At 36.4% G+C, this 17,985-nt stretch overlaps 1 protein-coding gene across 2 annotated transcripts; it reads right to left on the reverse strand.

Annotated features, from left to right (window-relative positions):
• Positions 1-26: 26 nt before the first annotated feature.
• On the reverse strand, positions 27-17,729 carry PA200 (proteasome activating protein 200). 2 transcript variants are annotated; one of them, XM_086452717.1, is made up of 35 exons: positions 17,453-17,729; positions 16,192-16,294; positions 15,903-16,015; positions 14,568-14,690; positions 14,014-14,115; positions 13,746-13,911; positions 12,304-12,420; positions 12,058-12,125; positions 11,826-11,927; positions 11,511-11,727; positions 11,077-11,307; positions 10,850-10,977; positions 10,618-10,735; positions 10,291-10,509; positions 10,052-10,207; positions 9,806-9,882; positions 9,522-9,730; positions 8,941-9,157; positions 8,763-8,842; positions 8,527-8,644; positions 8,265-8,432; positions 7,681-7,849; positions 7,550-7,593; positions 7,412-7,454; positions 7,187-7,332; positions 6,874-6,968; positions 5,772-6,673; positions 5,101-5,379; positions 4,916-5,011; positions 3,171-3,349; positions 2,690-2,771; positions 1,561-1,685; positions 1,204-1,296; positions 365-518; positions 27-241 (listed from the first exon to the last, which is right to left on the reverse strand). In XM_086452717.1, the coding sequence occupies exons 1-35, from the start codon at positions 17,611-17,613 to the stop codon at positions 200-202; spliced, it is 5,442 nt and encodes a 1,813-aa protein (XP_086308843.1). In that variant the 5' UTR covers positions 17,614-17,729; the 3' UTR covers positions 27-199. The 2 variants fall into 2 exon arrangements, with proteins under 2 accessions (XP_086308843.1, XP_086308851.1); XM_086452725.1 differs by having other exon boundaries at positions 15,903-16,010; positions 17,453-17,499.
• Positions 17,730-17,985: the final 256 nt, after the last annotated feature.

Consider the following 17,985-nt stretch of genomic DNA (forward strand, 5'->3'; position numbering starts at 1 on the left):
AAAGTATTAGCTAGCAAAACAATAAATGATAACAACTAAGTCAATAGATTGCAAAGAATAAATGATAAGAAGCAGTTTTCTACTGTATATAAAACTCATTCTATGGTATAATGAGGATATTTAGAACAACTGTAATCTTTATTCTTCGTCTTTCTCTTCATCTATTATTTTCCCCTTCTCATTAGAGGTCCAATACAGATCAAGCAAAATATGAAGCTGACGAGGATGTATCCACCAAAACCTGCAAGAATAGATAATAAATACAAATTAGGGGTATGTGTGTTGTTAGGGGTACCCCCTTTAAAAAAAATTGAGTACTTCAGAAAAAAAAACCCTAACGAAAAGATTATTTGAATGTAATTACCTCAAGTTGCTCTTCACTAAAAGATTCTTTTTGCAAGTTCCACGTGTCTGCATGGGTCCGTCGGAACTCGGCGACTGCTTTCATAACTGTAGATCTAATTGGAGATGGCTCACCAATGAATCGAGCCAGTAACGTTACATGTTCCGGCAACCAACTTCAATAAAATTATAAACAGTGTTAATGATAATAAATGTAGAATTAGAAGATAAGAATAAATTTCCTCTGCAGGACATCCACTTTTATGCGCTACTGTCTATCTGGGTGCATATTCTATATAAACCATCCAGGTCCCCGCATTTTTCCACAGCCCAAAGATCGTAGTGTTCACGATACAGATGATTTTAACCATCTGTTCAGGAGTTCAAATCTTGGACAGCTAAGGAATATGGTTGACTTTTTTTTGGATTAGTATCGTTCAATCAGTAACTTTTGAACCAGGACCAATCCAAGTGGGTAACCAAGCACATAAGCAGACTAGATCTAAGAGTAAGGTATGGGATCATTGGGATGTAGGAAATATAATTTTTATGTCCATTGTGAACTACAAATTATTTTTCCATTAAATATCATCATGAGGATATTAAGTGGTTCACCATTTAAATGGTCCAGATCGACAGATCAGTGGGGCACAAGATTGGAATGGGTTCTGATGTTTGTGAGACCATTATATCACCTCGTCTATTACAGAACTGTGGTGGTATAGACATGCCTACAAGAAGGTCCTAGAGTTGTGTCTGACAGACATTCAATTCTTGTCACACACAATCATGTATAAGCTGCCATATTTATGCTGCACCGATGATGTGTCCAATTAACTTATATTTTAATGTGTGCCATACCTGGGCATGTCATAAGGAACGGATAATACTGAAGCTGCCAAAGCAAGGACCGCACCATGTATGGAAGGAATAGACGAACCAGAGCTCGAGTTTCTGTAATGGTGAATTTCCACTATAGCATCAGAACATGTTGGATCATTCAATGCATACAAGAATCCAAGTACGTATCTAAGAAATTACTTCCTTCACAAAAGGTTTTGTCTAGCATATATAAATGGATAAATGTCTTGCAAGCATACAAAATTGTACACCCGCAAAACGCATACAAGGGATACATGTGTGTTAATATGTTATTATAGATATGGTCGTATGACTAAATAGACTACACAAGGAAGACCACATAAATATAGAACTAACCTCTTCCCTCGCTTCTTTTGAATGGAAAGTGCCTCAGTGAATGCTCTATCACGGAAGTCCCTAGCTAGATCTTCATCTCCACCCTTCATCAAGCCTGCAAGAACTGCAGCAGCATGCTCCCTCACCTGAACCATCACTAATCTACTTAGTAATGTGTCAAACCAACTTTATATATGTCCAGGAAGGCAACAGACGTTTTCTGTCCAATGCATCCAAAATATATATATGAAGGGACTGGATATAAGCCATTGACCACTGCAATTTCCCCTCGTAGCCCATTGTATGAGTGAGAGAGAGAGAGACTATGGAGTTGGATTTCCTCCTAGAGTAGACCAGTCATATTTAACAAAACTACTAAACAAATCAGACAACTTTGGAAAGAGAACACAATGAATTTAAACGAGCTACATATCAACCGTCATTACACAGATGAATTCCCATGTATCCAGGTATCCAGACCATCTAACCAGTAATATATGTCTTGGACAGCTAAGATAACTTATCAATATAATTTCTAAATGTCTAGGAGGTGGTCAACCAACTGAATGGTGTAGATGATCCAGACTGGCAACACATATAAAATATACTATCAAGGAATTGACATATGCTGCATTGATACAGGAATGGTTGTGGAAAACCTAAGAAATAGGATTTGTGGATTCAACACCAGATTTTAGGTAGTGTGAAAAAAAATTATTCTATTTTTTATGGAATAAAAAGAATAATAATAGAACTACAACTATAACATCTTCCAATAGATAATACATATGCGCAATGTTATGCTTGTTATTCAGAACTTTTCAATTGGAAAAGGTATAACATATAATCACATGATAAACGTTAATTATATCATAAGTTATTTTCTTTTCTTTTGATGAGCATCACAAGTTTTCTTCTCTCTACAAGCAAGAAAAGGAAATAAAAAATAAAAAAATCCAATAGAGTTGGAACCTAATTTGTCACAACTCACAAGTGATTCTCCTGTTTAGAAGATCCATGCAATATGACATAGAGTATGTACAAGCAACAAGTAAATTAAAGGACGAGATACAAGGCTAGCAACAAAAACAAAAGTTGTAACGACATTCTTCTTGTATCCTACTGTTAAACCTTCCATCCAGGCATTTACCTCAACTTGGTTGTCTATAAGTAGCTTCTCCATGGTTTTCCAGATTTGCTGTTTCTCCATACTTGGAAGTATGAAAGTGTGCCTGTTATAAAGAGAAACTGCAGTTTAGTATCTAGCTTATAATGGAAAGCTTGTCATTGGATCTAAAGCAATTGAAGTTTATGAAAGACAAGACAGCTCATGGAGCCAAGAAAAGGAAAAGGAAGGTGAAGTTGCATACAATCTGTCTTTTTCATTTTTCTTTTTTTTCCCTTCCAGTTGTGCCTATATGAACCATACATGATATGAATCTTCATACATGGCCATTATTGAGTAAATATTTTTCCTTTTTTAACTCGAAGAACACATAAACCCAAGAAGCACCAGGGTGCAAAACTATATTTGTAAGGGATACATAACAGACAAAATGTTGAAAAATGATAATCTTATAACTATAGGAAGTAATATGATGAATATGAGAACCCTTGAAAAAGTATCATACCTATACAAAAAAGTCCGCAGATATGTCAAAGTTGCAAATCTAGTTCTCCAGTTAGAATCATTTGCCGAAGAAAGAAGCACCAGTACAGCTTTTTGGATATGGGGCTCTGGAAATATCCTCCATTTTAGTAATTCAAAAGCTGCCTTGGATAATGTTGACAAATCTTTATTTGATGTTTCCTTCAAAGAACCAAAGGAAGTTCTTCAGATACAGATGTAACGCCTGACATTTTGCAGCATAACAAGATTCCCAGTATATCGCTTGAAAGTCAAATAGCTAAAGCATATGTCAGATAGATTAAAATGAAAGCAGATCAAGGTTAGTGACGGATTTCAGCTATTGAAGATCTTCAATGATGTGTATGGATGATAAGGAGACAGCAAACCGTATTATTACTCATTGCTTCTTTGCTCATTAGGTCTGGGAGCATTTCTTGAGTCTGTTTGGTTTTAGTGGTTTTTTGCCTTGTTCAGTCCAATCCTTACTTCAATCTTGGGCATGGTAGGGGTCTTCTTTCAAAGATCCTAAGAGGTTGCTTTGGAGTGTAGTACCTTTTGCAATTTGTTGGGGAATTCGGAAGGAGCGCAATCATTGAGGGTTTGAAGGAAAATGCAAGTCTTTCCAGGAAGCGATTATTTCAATCATGAGCATTTTGTTCTTTTGGTGCAAGGTCTACAAAGAGTTTAGGGGATTTTGTTTGATTATTATTTGGGAAGATGGGATAGGAACTGTTGTATTTCTCGCCTTAGTTGATTTTGTCCTATCCCTTGTACATTTTCTGGTCATCTCAACTGCTTTTAATGAAATTATTTTCTTAATCCCAAAAAAAAAAAAATTATTGAAGAGAGCCATCAAGTTAAAAAAGATTCTCTGCTGGTTTGTCAATTATAGGACCATTAACATATAAATACCTGATCATTATTTATTGAAAAAACATTTTCATAATCATAAGAAATCTAAACAAAAAGAACACGAGCATTGCTGTCGGCAACGTCTATACTTTATCCCAATTATTGGGGTCGACAAAATGATCCTATTAACTCTATCATAAAGTATATCTTCAGTCAAGGCATATTTTGACAGCCTCCATCCCTGTCATTTTCGATCTTCTTTGTCCTCTTAAAACCCTCAACTTCTATCATAGCACTCCCTCTCACCGGTACTGTGATTGAATTTCTTTCTGCATGCCCAAACAATCTCAAATCAACTTTCCCTTATTTTATTTCCCATTGGAGCTATTCTTAAATTTTCTCAATTATAGTCCTTTAATTTTTTTTTTTTCCCTAGTCTAAACATTCATCCATCTCAACATTTATAAAGCATGCTAGACCTTATTGCTATCTTTTGATGGGTCATATCCTCACTAATTTATCCATATTTATGTATGATTGAGCCTAAATGATATAAGTGATTAGTTTGGGGTATTGCTTTGTTATCAATCATAATATGATAATAATATTAGTTCTAGATAAAAAATTCTTAATCCTAGGGATTTTTTTCTGTCATTTGTTTAAGAACTAATTACTTTGCAGGCAGAAATCTTTCATCTCAAGTTCAAGGGTCATTTATACTTTCCCATATGACCATGGGCTTTTATTATAAGGACAACTATGGATGCAAAAGGCACTTGGGAAACATCTAATGATCTAACGAAATTATTAAAAGAATGCTAGAACAAGATAAACCCCAAAATAAAATTAAAAGTACTCATGAAAAGTAGAAAATCAAAGTTCTTGTTTACATACCTGTAATGAAATAACAGGATAAAGAAGACCTACTATTATATCCAGAAGAAATGAAGACCTTCCAGACTTCAAAGATGAGATAATGAAATGGAACATCTGTAATCATAAACATGAAGCAGATCAATAGACAAAACTACCAAAATGAAGAAGGTAATTCAATTGAAAGAAATTGAAAAATGGTGTACCGTTTCCATCCACCTAACATCTTGTGTTTCATCATTTGAATATCCATTTTCACCAGTTTTATCTGCTTGAGTGTCCAAATTGTATGACAGAGAAGTGTTCTGTATATTCACAGCCAGTTCAGCAGCTCGTTTTATTAGAAGCGTATCCCAACTTAGTCTTCCAAGTGAGTCATCTGCTTTACTTTTTTCCCCTTCATCAGAATGACAATGGGTAGAGGATGAACAAAGACGAATATTCGAGCATAACACAGAAAGAGTAACACCAATAGCTTCCCTTACCTGCACCAAAACAAAATATATGCACTAAAATAAGATTAGAGAATACAAACCCAGAAGCTAATATATCCAAGCAAGGAATACATGGATCCCAGAAGGTTAAGCTAGTAGATATAGAAATATTAGAGAAGAATTCAAAACAATGATAATAATCCCTCAAGCAATTGCATAGGTTATACATCTCTAATTGATTAGCAACAACATAGATAAAGGTAGTGTAATTTCAATAGTTGTGAAGCTTCTCCAAGCAGAAAGTGTGGTTATGCCATTACTAATATTATGTTTTGATCCACTTAAGAGAATGTACAGTTATTGTTTTAAGTTTGAAGTGGGGCTGAGCATTGCAACAAAATCAGTCAACAATAGAAAGAATCGTGAGAGAAAGTTATGCTTACTTGGGCTGATGAATGGCTCATATTATCCAATAACTCCATCAGAAGTTTATTATGGAAATGAACCTCCTCAATCGGCATCCTTGATGGACAAATTTCTATGAGTGCAGCTGAAAGAAAAGTATACCGCCTGGCAACCACATTGGTTGCCACCATTTGAGGCAAAGGTATCACAAGGCAATCCATAATCCTTTGTCTCAGAAGAGGCACTCTTGTTCCATATTTTCCTTTCCCTGTAACAGCATATCGTATGCAAGCTGTCCACTCAGGTAAGGACTCCACAGAAGGTGCCAGAATGATTTTCTGGATCCGGATCATTATCCAGCTGTCCCATGCTTCTAAAAGACCATTTACATCAGAATGCAATACCCCAGCCAATGCTTCAGCAGCAACACACTGCTTTGACCTCTCTTTAGCATTTGAAAATTCCTCCAATGAGTTCTGAAGCGCTAGTACAACTGGCACACCACATTCTTGAACCAATCTCTTAAAAATCCGAGCAAAATTTGAGTAAAAAGTATCACTGCCAAACATAGAGATCCAACTAGGAGTGCGTGGCCATGAAGCTGAGAAGTCAAAATAGAAACGGGTGATTGATTTATCTGCGAGGCTCTGGAAAGAAGAAGCTCCATGATTTCCTCTAGAAGATGAACCCTCAGTATCAGTGATAATATGGATATGAGAAAGACTATTCAGTGTCTTGTTAAAAAACTCCTTTTCCTGGAATATCTGGCTTAAAGCCCCTTCCAGGGGAGATTTGGAGTTTCCTTCAAACTCCACCGAGATATTATGCTGCTCCAGAGAAGAAATTTTGTGTGGTGATCCTCTCAATAGAGTATTTAGAGCTGATACAGCAAGTATCCTAGTCTGAGGAAGTTGACTTTTCAAATTCTTCAAGAAGTGACCTGAAAAAGGAATCTTCTTATCAAGGCATAGAAAAAGTAGAAATGAAATATTGATGCAATCACTTGGTTGCACAAACATGAAGAAAAGATCGATTGATGTTATGATAAAACAGTTCATGACTTTTAATAAACACAGTGTGTTAATGCATCCATGTTTTTAACATAATGCATCTCCCAACCCAACAACATTGCACACCGACCGGCAGTTTCACCCAGAATTTTTGAAGATGTATTTGGGTTGCTCTGAGAAGCCATAGTTAACAATAGCAGCACTCTGTTAGCCATCAAATTATACCTGAAAACAACACAAAAAAATGCTCTTATTATCTATTTCTTATTTCCAAAACAAAGAAAAACATATACATGTCTTAAGTTTAATGTTTTCACAGGAATAATACTATATTTGCACCCGAAGAAAAGCTCAATTATTATGTTTATGACCACTGCAGAAACAAGTATGCATTTATTCTAGTGTGGAAGATTATCAAATCGGCAAGTACTACATAACCATACCGCCAATGCAAGCCAGTAGTATCAATAGTCATAGAACCAATCTGAGAAACCAAATCTGCGAACTCTGGTCCATCTGAATGATTCTGTGACGTCTTAAAAACATTCTTAGACACTCCCGCAAAGTAAATGTTGTATTTGACAAAAAGCTGTTGACATTGGAGAAAATTCGACAACATTAATGAAACAAATATCATCTCTAAATCATTTTATCAATAAAAATTTTACCTCATTGATAGCTTTCTGAGATTTCAGTGATTCATGATGAGAGCTTCAAAGAACGAACAAGAAGAGGAAAGTAAGATCTTCAAGTATGTCAAACCAAGAAAACTTGCAGAAACTTCCAATAACATGAATATAAGTTACCTTGCAAGAATGCCCAGGAGAAATGAAGAGAAGGCCTTCCGATCCTGGCACAAGAGTTAAAAAAGAAGAATTCTCAACATAATTTCACTCCAATATTTATTTTAAGCAATCATGTTGATGTCGATAGCTACCATTGTCAAATGCTTAATAACCGTTTGAGTACCAAGGACTGCACAAGAACCCAGCACTACATGTTCTGGTGAGTTTGGATTGCATAGCTTCTCAGTAAGGGTGAGAACACATTTTGAAATCATGGATGGCCAATGCTTGAGAATCTTCAGGAGAGATTTTCCAGCAAGTCTGAAAACCAATTCAAAAACCGAAATCAGACAGGCCAAAGTCTTGGAGAAAAACTAGAAAAGCCAAATGAAAGTATACCCTTTGATAACCATTGAAAATCATAAAAAATGGAGCCCATAATCAAAAAGAAAAAAAATGAAATAACAAACTTTAACTTGACATGTCCAGACATTAGGTAACGTGGAATAGTCTTACGATAGGCCTTGTCATGTTTTTAAGAGAAAAGATGATCCCTGAGCAGTACTAAAACTTATGGTTTCCTACTTCGTACTTAATTTTTATGTCTTCTTTGAGAATAATATGACATTGTACATTGTTTTAAGACAGATACAAAGTATTCCTATTCGTACGAAACCACTATCAAATCATACAAGGAAATACCAGAATGCCATGTATAGAAGATTAGAGGACTCACGCACGAACAGTTTCATAGCTATGCAAAGAGAGGTTCAGAAGATCATCCACCAACAGAAAGACATGATCTGGCGGAGAAATACCACTCATACGGAAAAGATGATATGATGATTGTGATGATCTCCATGTATTATGCATGTATGCCTTGTCAATAAGTGCCCACCTGGGCCTGGAAAAAAACAGAATATGGATTTGAGATTAAACACCAGGACTGGTATGAGTTTTTCAATCAAGCATTCAGGGAAATTTGAAGACAAAAGCACCTTTTCTTTCCTCGAGAGTGAGACGAAACAATAAAATTTATTGGAGGCTCTATTATTGCAGCAGATTCCAATTTCCAAGCCTGCCTGTGATTTGACCACTCATCGTATTCCAAGCTTCCTAAAGACAATTTAAAGAAGTAACCATGTGAGAAAGAAAGATACAAAAGGTGTTAATATCTAGAGCCATGTAAACAGCCTGCACCATAGCATACTACGTCCAAGATTCAGATTGATACCATAGTTTGCTAAAGCATCCATTATGCGAATAATGAGTATCAAAAGAATGCTATCATCTGATCTTTCCTCCATTAAGTATCTGTTCAATGTTTCAAAAATTAACAATATTGAGGAAAACACAGTCATACAAGAAAGTAGAAGGTTAGCTATAAAGGGAAATGGTATTTAAAACATTACTTGCAAGCCACGTGTATGATGTCAGCAGCTTTTTCTCTCAATTCAGAGCTGCCAACAGTTGAACCAGTTGCTCCAGCAATCAAGAAAGAACTATGACCTAGATCTTCAATCCTCCCATTCTTAAAGGAAGGACGGAAATCAGGTAAGCATGACAGAACACCCTGCAATGAAGAGTCGATGCGCAGAAGAGTCACTTTCAAGTGTTCCTTCACATTCCCTGGCCAAGAAATTGCAGTCAATTGTCAGATGTAATATTGTATATAATAAATAAAAGGACATCAACGTTAACATTTGCAACCATAAAAGGATATACAGATAATTATTTTGGATGATTAGTAAATTCTCTGCTTGGACCAATATTTTGGCTGAGAAAATATTTCAAATCAAAACAAGTTTGCAAAAACATATGGCTTCAAATACCAAATTGGGGAAAAAAAGGAAAGAAAGTAAAGAACTAAAACTCCTACAAACAAGAAATCACTCCATTATAAAGCTCAAGTATTACCACATACTTCCATGAGGAATACAGTGGGGGGCTATCACAAGAAATACTGTTTATGAGAGAAGAATATGCGGCATACCTGGGTCAGAATGAATATTATTCTGACATATTCTGAGAAGATTATCTAAAGCTGAACAAAAATGCAGGTTTATGAGCTCATTTGCAAAAGACACCTCTGCATCACTGGGAATGTGCCACATGGGGCACAATGATGGGTCTTCATTCTGGCAACCTTTGATGCTAATCCATTCCTCTAACACTGCAGCATCAGGATGACATGAAATGCACCTGGCACCAAGGAGTTCTCTTAGACAGACAAAAGAAGAAACCACAAGAAAATGATAATAAAAGATATGCACATACTTATACTGGTCAATGGGGTAATAGAAAACCAGACTTCCAAGGAGGGACCGAAGAACATGATCACCAGCTCCATTAACCTATTCACATGGTAAACACATCAACATATTAAAATTTAAAATAATGAATTGCAGCAACAACTAAAATATCATTTTAGACATTAGTTTCAGCAGGAATTCATTTAAAATCTGGTTTATAAAATGGATAGTTAATGCAGAGGACAATGCCATGCCAAAGTCAAACACAAACCTTCCAAGATGGAGCTTCAAAGGCAGATATGATTGCTTCTCTCAATTGATCCCTGTAATGAAGCAGCACAGGACCTCCATAACTGATGGAAACTGATAATATTTTTAACTGATAATCAATTGCTGTTTCCAGAGCTGGAGAAAGTGTCGGCTTTGCCTGCAATAAAATCCGAAGTTCATCAAAGAATTCCAGGTAACACATCAAAGATAAGGATAAACATTTTTTTTTTAAGTACATACCTTAGTTGAAAGTGAATCATCAACAATTCCTCTTCCCCCAAAGCCTGTAACCGGCAATCCTTCTAAGGAGGATATAATAGACGTTAAGATTGGTTCAATAAGGTGAACAGCTGCCTCTTCAGGATTAGAATGAACACATGCACAACAAAGAAGTCCAACTTCTGCAATAGCTCCAGGGAGAATATTTGTCTTGACAAATTTGGAAATTTTCTTTAAAGCCTGCAAATAAAAAATATGATATGAAAATAGTATGCAGTGATCTATATCGAGCAAAAATTCAAATGCCTGAACAGCTAGAACCCAGTATGCATGATATGAACTCCAAACCTGACTATATAAAGGTTTGGACAGTTTTCCAAGTAAGATTTCCAACATGCAGAAATAATAAGGACCTTCTTCAACCAGGAAAGTCCCTGATGTTGCTGATGTGTGGATCCCTTCATTCCTACAGTACAAAGTTCATAATGGTAATAAGTAGGCCCAAATGAGAATGCAAGGCCAACAAAGAGAACTGCAGAGAAGAAAGAAGAGAGAAAAATCTCTGAATGTCCTGACTTACAAAACACTGCTAGGTTCCAAGTGTTGAAGTAAAGAAAATAAGCGACATAAGAACTCATCGAGCCATTCAGAAAAGCTGGTGGATGGCATAAAAGAAGTCCCACCTTGATTATCATCTAGTGAAGTTATCTGCACTCATAAGGCCGATAATAAGATGAAACAGATCCATTTTCAGTATGGTATGATCATATGTAAACATATTGCCAGGGTAAGTAGGCAGGTGCTTACATTGGAAAATATGGAGCCAATTAACTGCATGGTCGCCAAGGTCTTAGGAGGATCATTGGCATCCATACCAAGTAATGCATTGGATAACGAAATCATTACAAGATCAATGAAGCCATCAGTACCTCCAAGATCATCCAATTTAAATGAAGATGAAAAAGATGCAAGAAAGAGGGCTCGTCCAGCAAATGCTACGGAGGTGACAGCAGTCGTCAATTGATGAGTGGCCGTCATCTGAGTGTACACAAATACATGGAAGAAAAGTTTAATCAAAAAGAAAGACACATTTAAAAGGAACAAACCCCGTTACTACTTTATTGAGAGGCCTTCCAAGAGGGAGGTCAGGTGGTGTTGGACTAAGAGAGTAAAAGCACAAATCCACGTGTAGGAAAACCAAGGATGGTAAGAGAACATTATTTAGAGGCTGCAGAACTCACTGTCTCCAAGGCCATATGGAATCGTGATGCTATAAATGGGAGCACCAAGGAGGGTTCCACATATGATAAAATGGAAGTTGCAGCAGTGACGGTCTCCGCAAGAGATTCATTTTTGCTATATTGGCCACGATCGATTAACTTCAGAATTGCTTTGACAAAAGAAGTTCTTTCTGGTCTTCCTAGAAACAGTTCAGCTCGTCTGGCATCATCCATGGTCCTGTATCATACAGTATTTCAATAGTGAAGACAAGAAACTTGCCTAAACAATTATAACTGTAGACCAGTAACACATAATCATACGGATAAGATTCTTACTGTTGCTCGTGTCGAATGCGTTTTTGGAAGTTAATTACCAAGTACCGCAAGAAACGCTCTAATGAGTAGGTCCAGCGACCCCCATTAGATGGGTGATAATATCTACAACAATCAAAACAACAGCAGAGAAATGGTAAATGGCATTAACTATAACTCATGAGAATTAGGAGGGGGGTTGGGGGGGGGGGGGGGGGGGGGGGGGGTTAAACATTAAAAATGTCAGAAACCAAACTGTTCTAAGAGGTTGACCAATTTCTCGAAATATTCTTGTGCCAAACTCCCAGGCTTTAACAGATACACCTGCAATAGTTTCCAATTATATGGCAGAGTATCATGAACAATTGATGAACCATCAACACTTGAATGGCCATAAAAAAAACTACCCAATGCCTAAGAACATACACTGATCCTCAAAAAATGAAAAGAGGGAAAGAAAAAAAAAATACATGACAAGAGACGAGAGAAACATCTTCCTTACAATTGATTTGGCAATGGCCTTTGCTGGTGTGATCGCTTTGTTGGAAAACAAGAACCTCGTATTTCTTGGAACATCCACGGAAAATGGGTATGATCCACTGCCATTTGCTACAGGTACCTGCAATAACATATACAAGAATGCTATCCTATTATTCTTTTTGGTGACTAAAAATATTTAATTAAGAAGAGGTTGAGGAGACCAACCAAAAATACAAGGAAAAGAAAGCAAAACAAATACAAAAACCCCATTGAGCCCAGACAAGGCTAAGAAATGGAGATATTCAAACCCAATCCCATCTCCCCAAGAAGTCTTCAAAGAAGACATCCTTAAACTCTTTAAAAAGCTTACACCAGAAAATAGCAAACTCAAGAGAGAATCAACAATGTCATGGCAAGCATGCTTTCTATTATCAAAAATAGAATTGATGTGCACCTTCCAAAGAGCCCAACAAATTGTGAAAGGTAGAAGACTTCGAAGAACTCTCATGGAAACAGAGAGATACCCATCCAATCAAAACAAGCTCTTGAATAAGGCACCACCAATGGAACATGGAAGACAATTGACAATACCAAACAAGGAGAGAAAATGACACCAAACCAATCTAACCACTTTACAATGTAGAAGAAGATGATGCACTAGTTCTCCATCATATTTACACATAACACAAAAATTAACCATTGAGGCACCTGCCTAGAAACTGCCAAACACACAAAAACAAACTTTTGACGGAACTCTAGGACCCCAAACCAGCATATCAAGGAAAGACAAAGCAAAAGAACCTAGGAGAATGATAGATTGATATGCTTAGCTTTGCTTAGCAAATGGATATGGAGGTTTGGTATTGACCAAGATAATTTTCGAAGAAAGTCATTATAGAGAAGTATGGATTTGCTAGTTTGGGATGGGCAACTGGGGAGCTGAGAACATCATACGGGTATGGTGTTTAGAAGGGCATCCTGAAAGACTTCCCGAGTTTTGAAATAGAATTGCATTCAAAGTGGATAAAAGGGACAAAATCCAATTTTGGGAGGAACATGGGTGTGCTAATTCTTCACTTATGGGCCACGAAGAACAAATAAGAAATATCATCAACTGCGATGACGAGTGAAAACAGAAGTAAATCCAGAGACTTCATCATCAGATCCTTTTCAAAAAGAGGAGTCCAAAACGGGTCACTGAGAAGTTCAAATGTGCTGCTGATGAGAGAGAGAGAGAGAGAAGTTCACATATGCCACTCAGATTTTTTACGAGCAACAAAGTGATGGTGCTGAATGCGTACATCTAGGAAGCTCAATCAAATCTTTATATTATTTTCTTTCTGACAATCTTTGTTGAGAATTGAATCATATGAGAGGGTCTTACATTTATATTATAGTTTTCACTTGCACCAAAAGCAATGATAGTAAACATCAATACATTCTTTATGCAATTTATACACTTACCTCAAACATATTTAAGTATCGAGTAAAAAGCACTGGTAAGAAACACTCCCAGTCAATAAAATTGTAGCTCTTTATACAACGAGCAATAATATCAGCCCATTGACAGTCCCAGAACTGGCAATTTGGTATAAAATGCCACTGATCTATGCATTGTTCAATCCAATCACTGCCATGCAAAAGAACAAGAAACATGATTATAGCCACAATCAGAAATGCCAAAAACCATAAGAAATAACAACCCTTGAAAGATTAAGTTTGATATCCTTACTGTGAAAAGAAGTCCTGATTGTCCAAATTTGTAGGAAGAAACAACCTCACAAACCCAGAACCTTCAAAGGCTGAGTTATGCCATGGATTTTCCAACAAGGATCTGCAGAATTGTTTCAATAAATCGAGAGAGAGACAATATAAACAAATGAGTCGAGGATAGTGTAAGCCACATGCTATTGTCAATACTCAAAATTCCAACAGTTTTAAGGGATGAAACACGCATATGAAATCACCACACTCATACAAATAAGAAGGTACAAATCACCATTAAATCATGTCAAACTGTGAAGTATTAGTAATTGTCTACTTCAGAACCAATCTAGAAAACACATTCAGAAAAGAAAAAGGGGGAAACGTATTCCCTAAGGAAAACATTAACAGACCAGCATGCGCAAACACCATAGTAATAATCCAGTTCTCATAATGCACCAGTACCACCATCAAGTCGTAACGAAAGAACTTCCTAGCAAACAACTTAAATATCCAACTAATTATATTAGTTCTCCAAAAACTAATTCATGCCTGAAACAGAATTGAAGTTAGAATAATTACTTGAACTCAGACCATATCTCAGATGCAGCGCCTGATGGGAAGAACTTCCGACAGGATCGTACAAGGGATGTCACAGCCTCAAAATGTCGTTGTCTCAATCTCCATCCCTCTGGGCCTGTATTTCTGCACAATTGATGCATCTTAAAACTTACTAGAAATTCATGAAACAGGATTTGGAAGTTTAAAAAAAAAAACCACTAACGTGTCACATGCATGGAATCATTGCTTAAAGATTGTATGGATCAATGAAAAAATTAAACTGTTTGAACAAATAAGGACAAACGAAAGGAAATATAGGAAAAAGTAAGCTAGGGAAACAGTTTTCGACATTTTGTGACAGATTTTTTTTAGGGTGTTACCACAGGTCTTTCTAATGATATCCGTAATCCAAAGGTGCATACAAGTTATAAACACTAGATCTGTCACTCAACAATACAGGAGAGACATGTTGTTGTTTTCTTAATTTTTGGTGTTCCCACTGTGTGAGCTTGCTTTCAATGAGATCAGCAATTCAAGGGTAGAAACGAGAACAAACCCATGACCTGTAACACAATAATACAGGTCCATACCAACTTAAGTAAGAAGCATGGTTTAAAGTTTCAGTCTCAAGGTATGTCTTGGTTAGTTGAAAACTTATTACTTCTTGATCAAGATGGTCCAAGACAAACCCAAATCGATGGAAAGACAAATCAAGACAAGCTAAGATAATGTATAATTTTGGTCACACCAAAATCAAGATGTGTTGGCAAGTTTTGCCAACACATCTTGGCATGTGTTCTTCGATGCAAGCAGTTTGGTGCCAACACATCTTCCATTGTTTGCTTGTTCTTCAATTTCCTTCTCCTTGTCGGAGGTACGTCTCCTCAACCTCCTCCACCCTCCTTTTGATAATATATACCATTTATATTCATTTACAAAGAAAGGCATGCCAACCATGACAAGTAGTCTAAGGTGTATCCAGAAAACTCAACTGTATGGAGCATTCTATACTTTGTTAAAAAAAAATGGGCAGACTACTTCAATGGGACAACCCAAACGTCATCAAATGGTAGCTTATTTAGCAATCTAGTCACTAAGAAAATGATTGGTGTCAATAGGGGGAGCCATTTGAAGATTGCAATGTTTTTGCAGAAGAGTATAAACAAATATCACAATCTTTAATGTCATAAATAAATATTTTCAATGAATATGGTAATCTAATCAGATCACAAATATACAATCACAGACATGCATGTGCACCAAGACAAGTGTTGCATATATCCTAAAATTCCAATCCCCATTGAATTGTTTAAGGACATAAAGCATCAGAACAAAAGAGCAGAACAGAAAACTCACCGCGTGAAGTGAGTATTCACCAAAGTGTCATAGAATGGTCGCCACTGAACTTTCAAGGACAATTTCTTTCCATACTTATTGAGTAATCTGACTAAGATATTCCCCCATCTAACCTAATTGCCACAAAGGAAACATCTATTTAGTCAAAATGAAAACCATAACATGCATATAGAGAAAATGAGATTCATTGTATAAATTTTTGTTGATTGGTAATGATTAAGATTTATTGAGAAAAAAAATAAAAGGAGAAAGCGGAGGCCACGATGGCATAAAGTTTGTTCCTCCGTACCTGGGCATAAAGTTTGTTCTGGGATAGGTTAAAAACCTCTAACCCAACTTCCACAAGTGCCCTCACATCTTCCAAAGAAATTTCACTTTTTGCCTTAATGAAACTGCACAAAGAAACAGAATATGTAAGGCTTATAGTGATAAATAGTAATTATTAGCACATACATTTCATTCGTGAGTAGAGATTAACCATGACAGCATATGGTGCAAAATCACGCGACCAAATATCTATACAAGCACTAACTGATAGACATCCAAACTCATCAATTTAAGCCACATTAGCTCCATATGATCCACATTACTTATGGATGAATCCAAATATGCTTTATCCTTGAGGGTATACCACTCATTATCATGATAAAATTCTTATCCCAAATATTTTATAGACGAAATGAATCCTACTTTGCAATTCAAATCTATCTAGATTTGCATACTTTATCTAAGCAATCTTTTCTTACTACATCAAATACACATTGTTTTTGGCCTTCCTCTCATCTTCTAAATCTTTTAAATTACAACAAAATGTTTCTTTTTGGTGTGGGTTCATCAATTTCCTTAATTGTATGTGTCTAAATTATCTCAATCGAGTTTCCTTTACTCCATTTACTATTGGGGCTATTCCCAGATTCCCTCATATGTACTCATTTCTGATTCTTCTTACTTGGTTTTAACATTCACCCACCTAGACTCCCAACATTCAGTTGCATGAAAGCATAGCTAGTCTATTGCTGTCCAGTAAAATTTTCCAGAAGCAGTTTCCACTTTAGCCATCCAGTACTACTTCTAAGGAGCATACTACCATAAACACTTCCTTTATCCCACGAAATGAAATTGAAACTCTTCTACCACAAACAATCCCAAAAGAAATTAGCGATCTTCAGCAACATCGGAAAAAAAAAGGTTTATTAAACTCGTTTGAGCTTGTATTGACATAATCTAATCGTAATTCAACTAAAATATAAATAAATTAGGTTACGCAATACTGAACAGAACTTAATTTTCTCATTAGAGGCAAAATAAAGAAACGCAAACATAAACGAAAGAATAAAACAAATTCAATATCTACAAATTAACCTGATTTCCATCCGAACAGCTAATCAAAAGAACACAAAACAATTGCTAATCAAATCAAACGCAAAAAAAAAAATACTCAAATCAGAAAATGAACTAAATCACTGAAAATCGAAGCAAATTCAGCAATTGGATCTTAAATGAACCAGAATCAAAATCAGAAGAACGATAGCAGAGTAATTCGAACTCACAGGTCGATAACAGAGATCCATTTGAGAGTGGAATAAACAGATTCTGTATCGTCCAATTGCCATGAATTCTTCACCGACCTCACAACAGCTGCGAAAGATTCATTCTCTCTCTTCGTTTCTGCTGCAACTGGTGGAGGAAGCCAAGCATTGTAGAGATGCATCTCTGTGTGTGTGTGTGTGTGTGAGTGAAGGAGAGCTCCTTCTGTTGATGTTCTCTCTGATTCCGCGCCTGCCAGTATTTATAAATTTTCGATACTTCCTCTATTTCTTTCTGTACAAGAAAATAGAAATAAGGATTACCTGATATAGCCCCATCGAATTCAGTAAATTCGAAGTCTTGAATCTTGACACGAACGAAGACTTTTAGGATTGGAACCAACGGTTCTGATTTCTTTGATGACTGTATGGGCAACTGATGGTGGGCACCACTTGAACCCGTTCAAGTCGGGAATGTGGGCAGGTGATTTACCGGGAATAGCCGGTTACGCTAGACTTCGAAGATTTTTATTGGTTCTGCAGCTTTGGAATGCATG

This window comes from Akebia trifoliata, chromosome 1 (assembly GCF_017979445.1).
Source record: "Akebia trifoliata isolate Shusen 1 chromosome 1, ASM1797944v1, whole genome shotgun sequence".
Lineage (NCBI taxonomy): Eukaryota > Viridiplantae > Streptophyta > Magnoliopsida > Ranunculales > Lardizabalaceae > Akebia > Akebia trifoliata.

Coding starts and splice junctions, on each gene's coding strand:
- PA200 (XM_086452717.1), bottom strand. CDS start 17,613: ATGCATCTCTACAATGCTTGGCTTCCTCCACCAGTTGCAGCAGAAACG. Junction 7,594..7,680: donor TTATTAAGCATTTGACAATG/GTAGCTATCGAC, acceptor CTCTTGTGCCAG/GATCGGAAGGCCTTCTCTTC. Junction 1,686..2,689: donor TTATAGACAACCAAGTTGAG/GTAAATGCCTGG, acceptor GTGATGGTTCAG/GTGAGGGAGCATGCTGCTGC.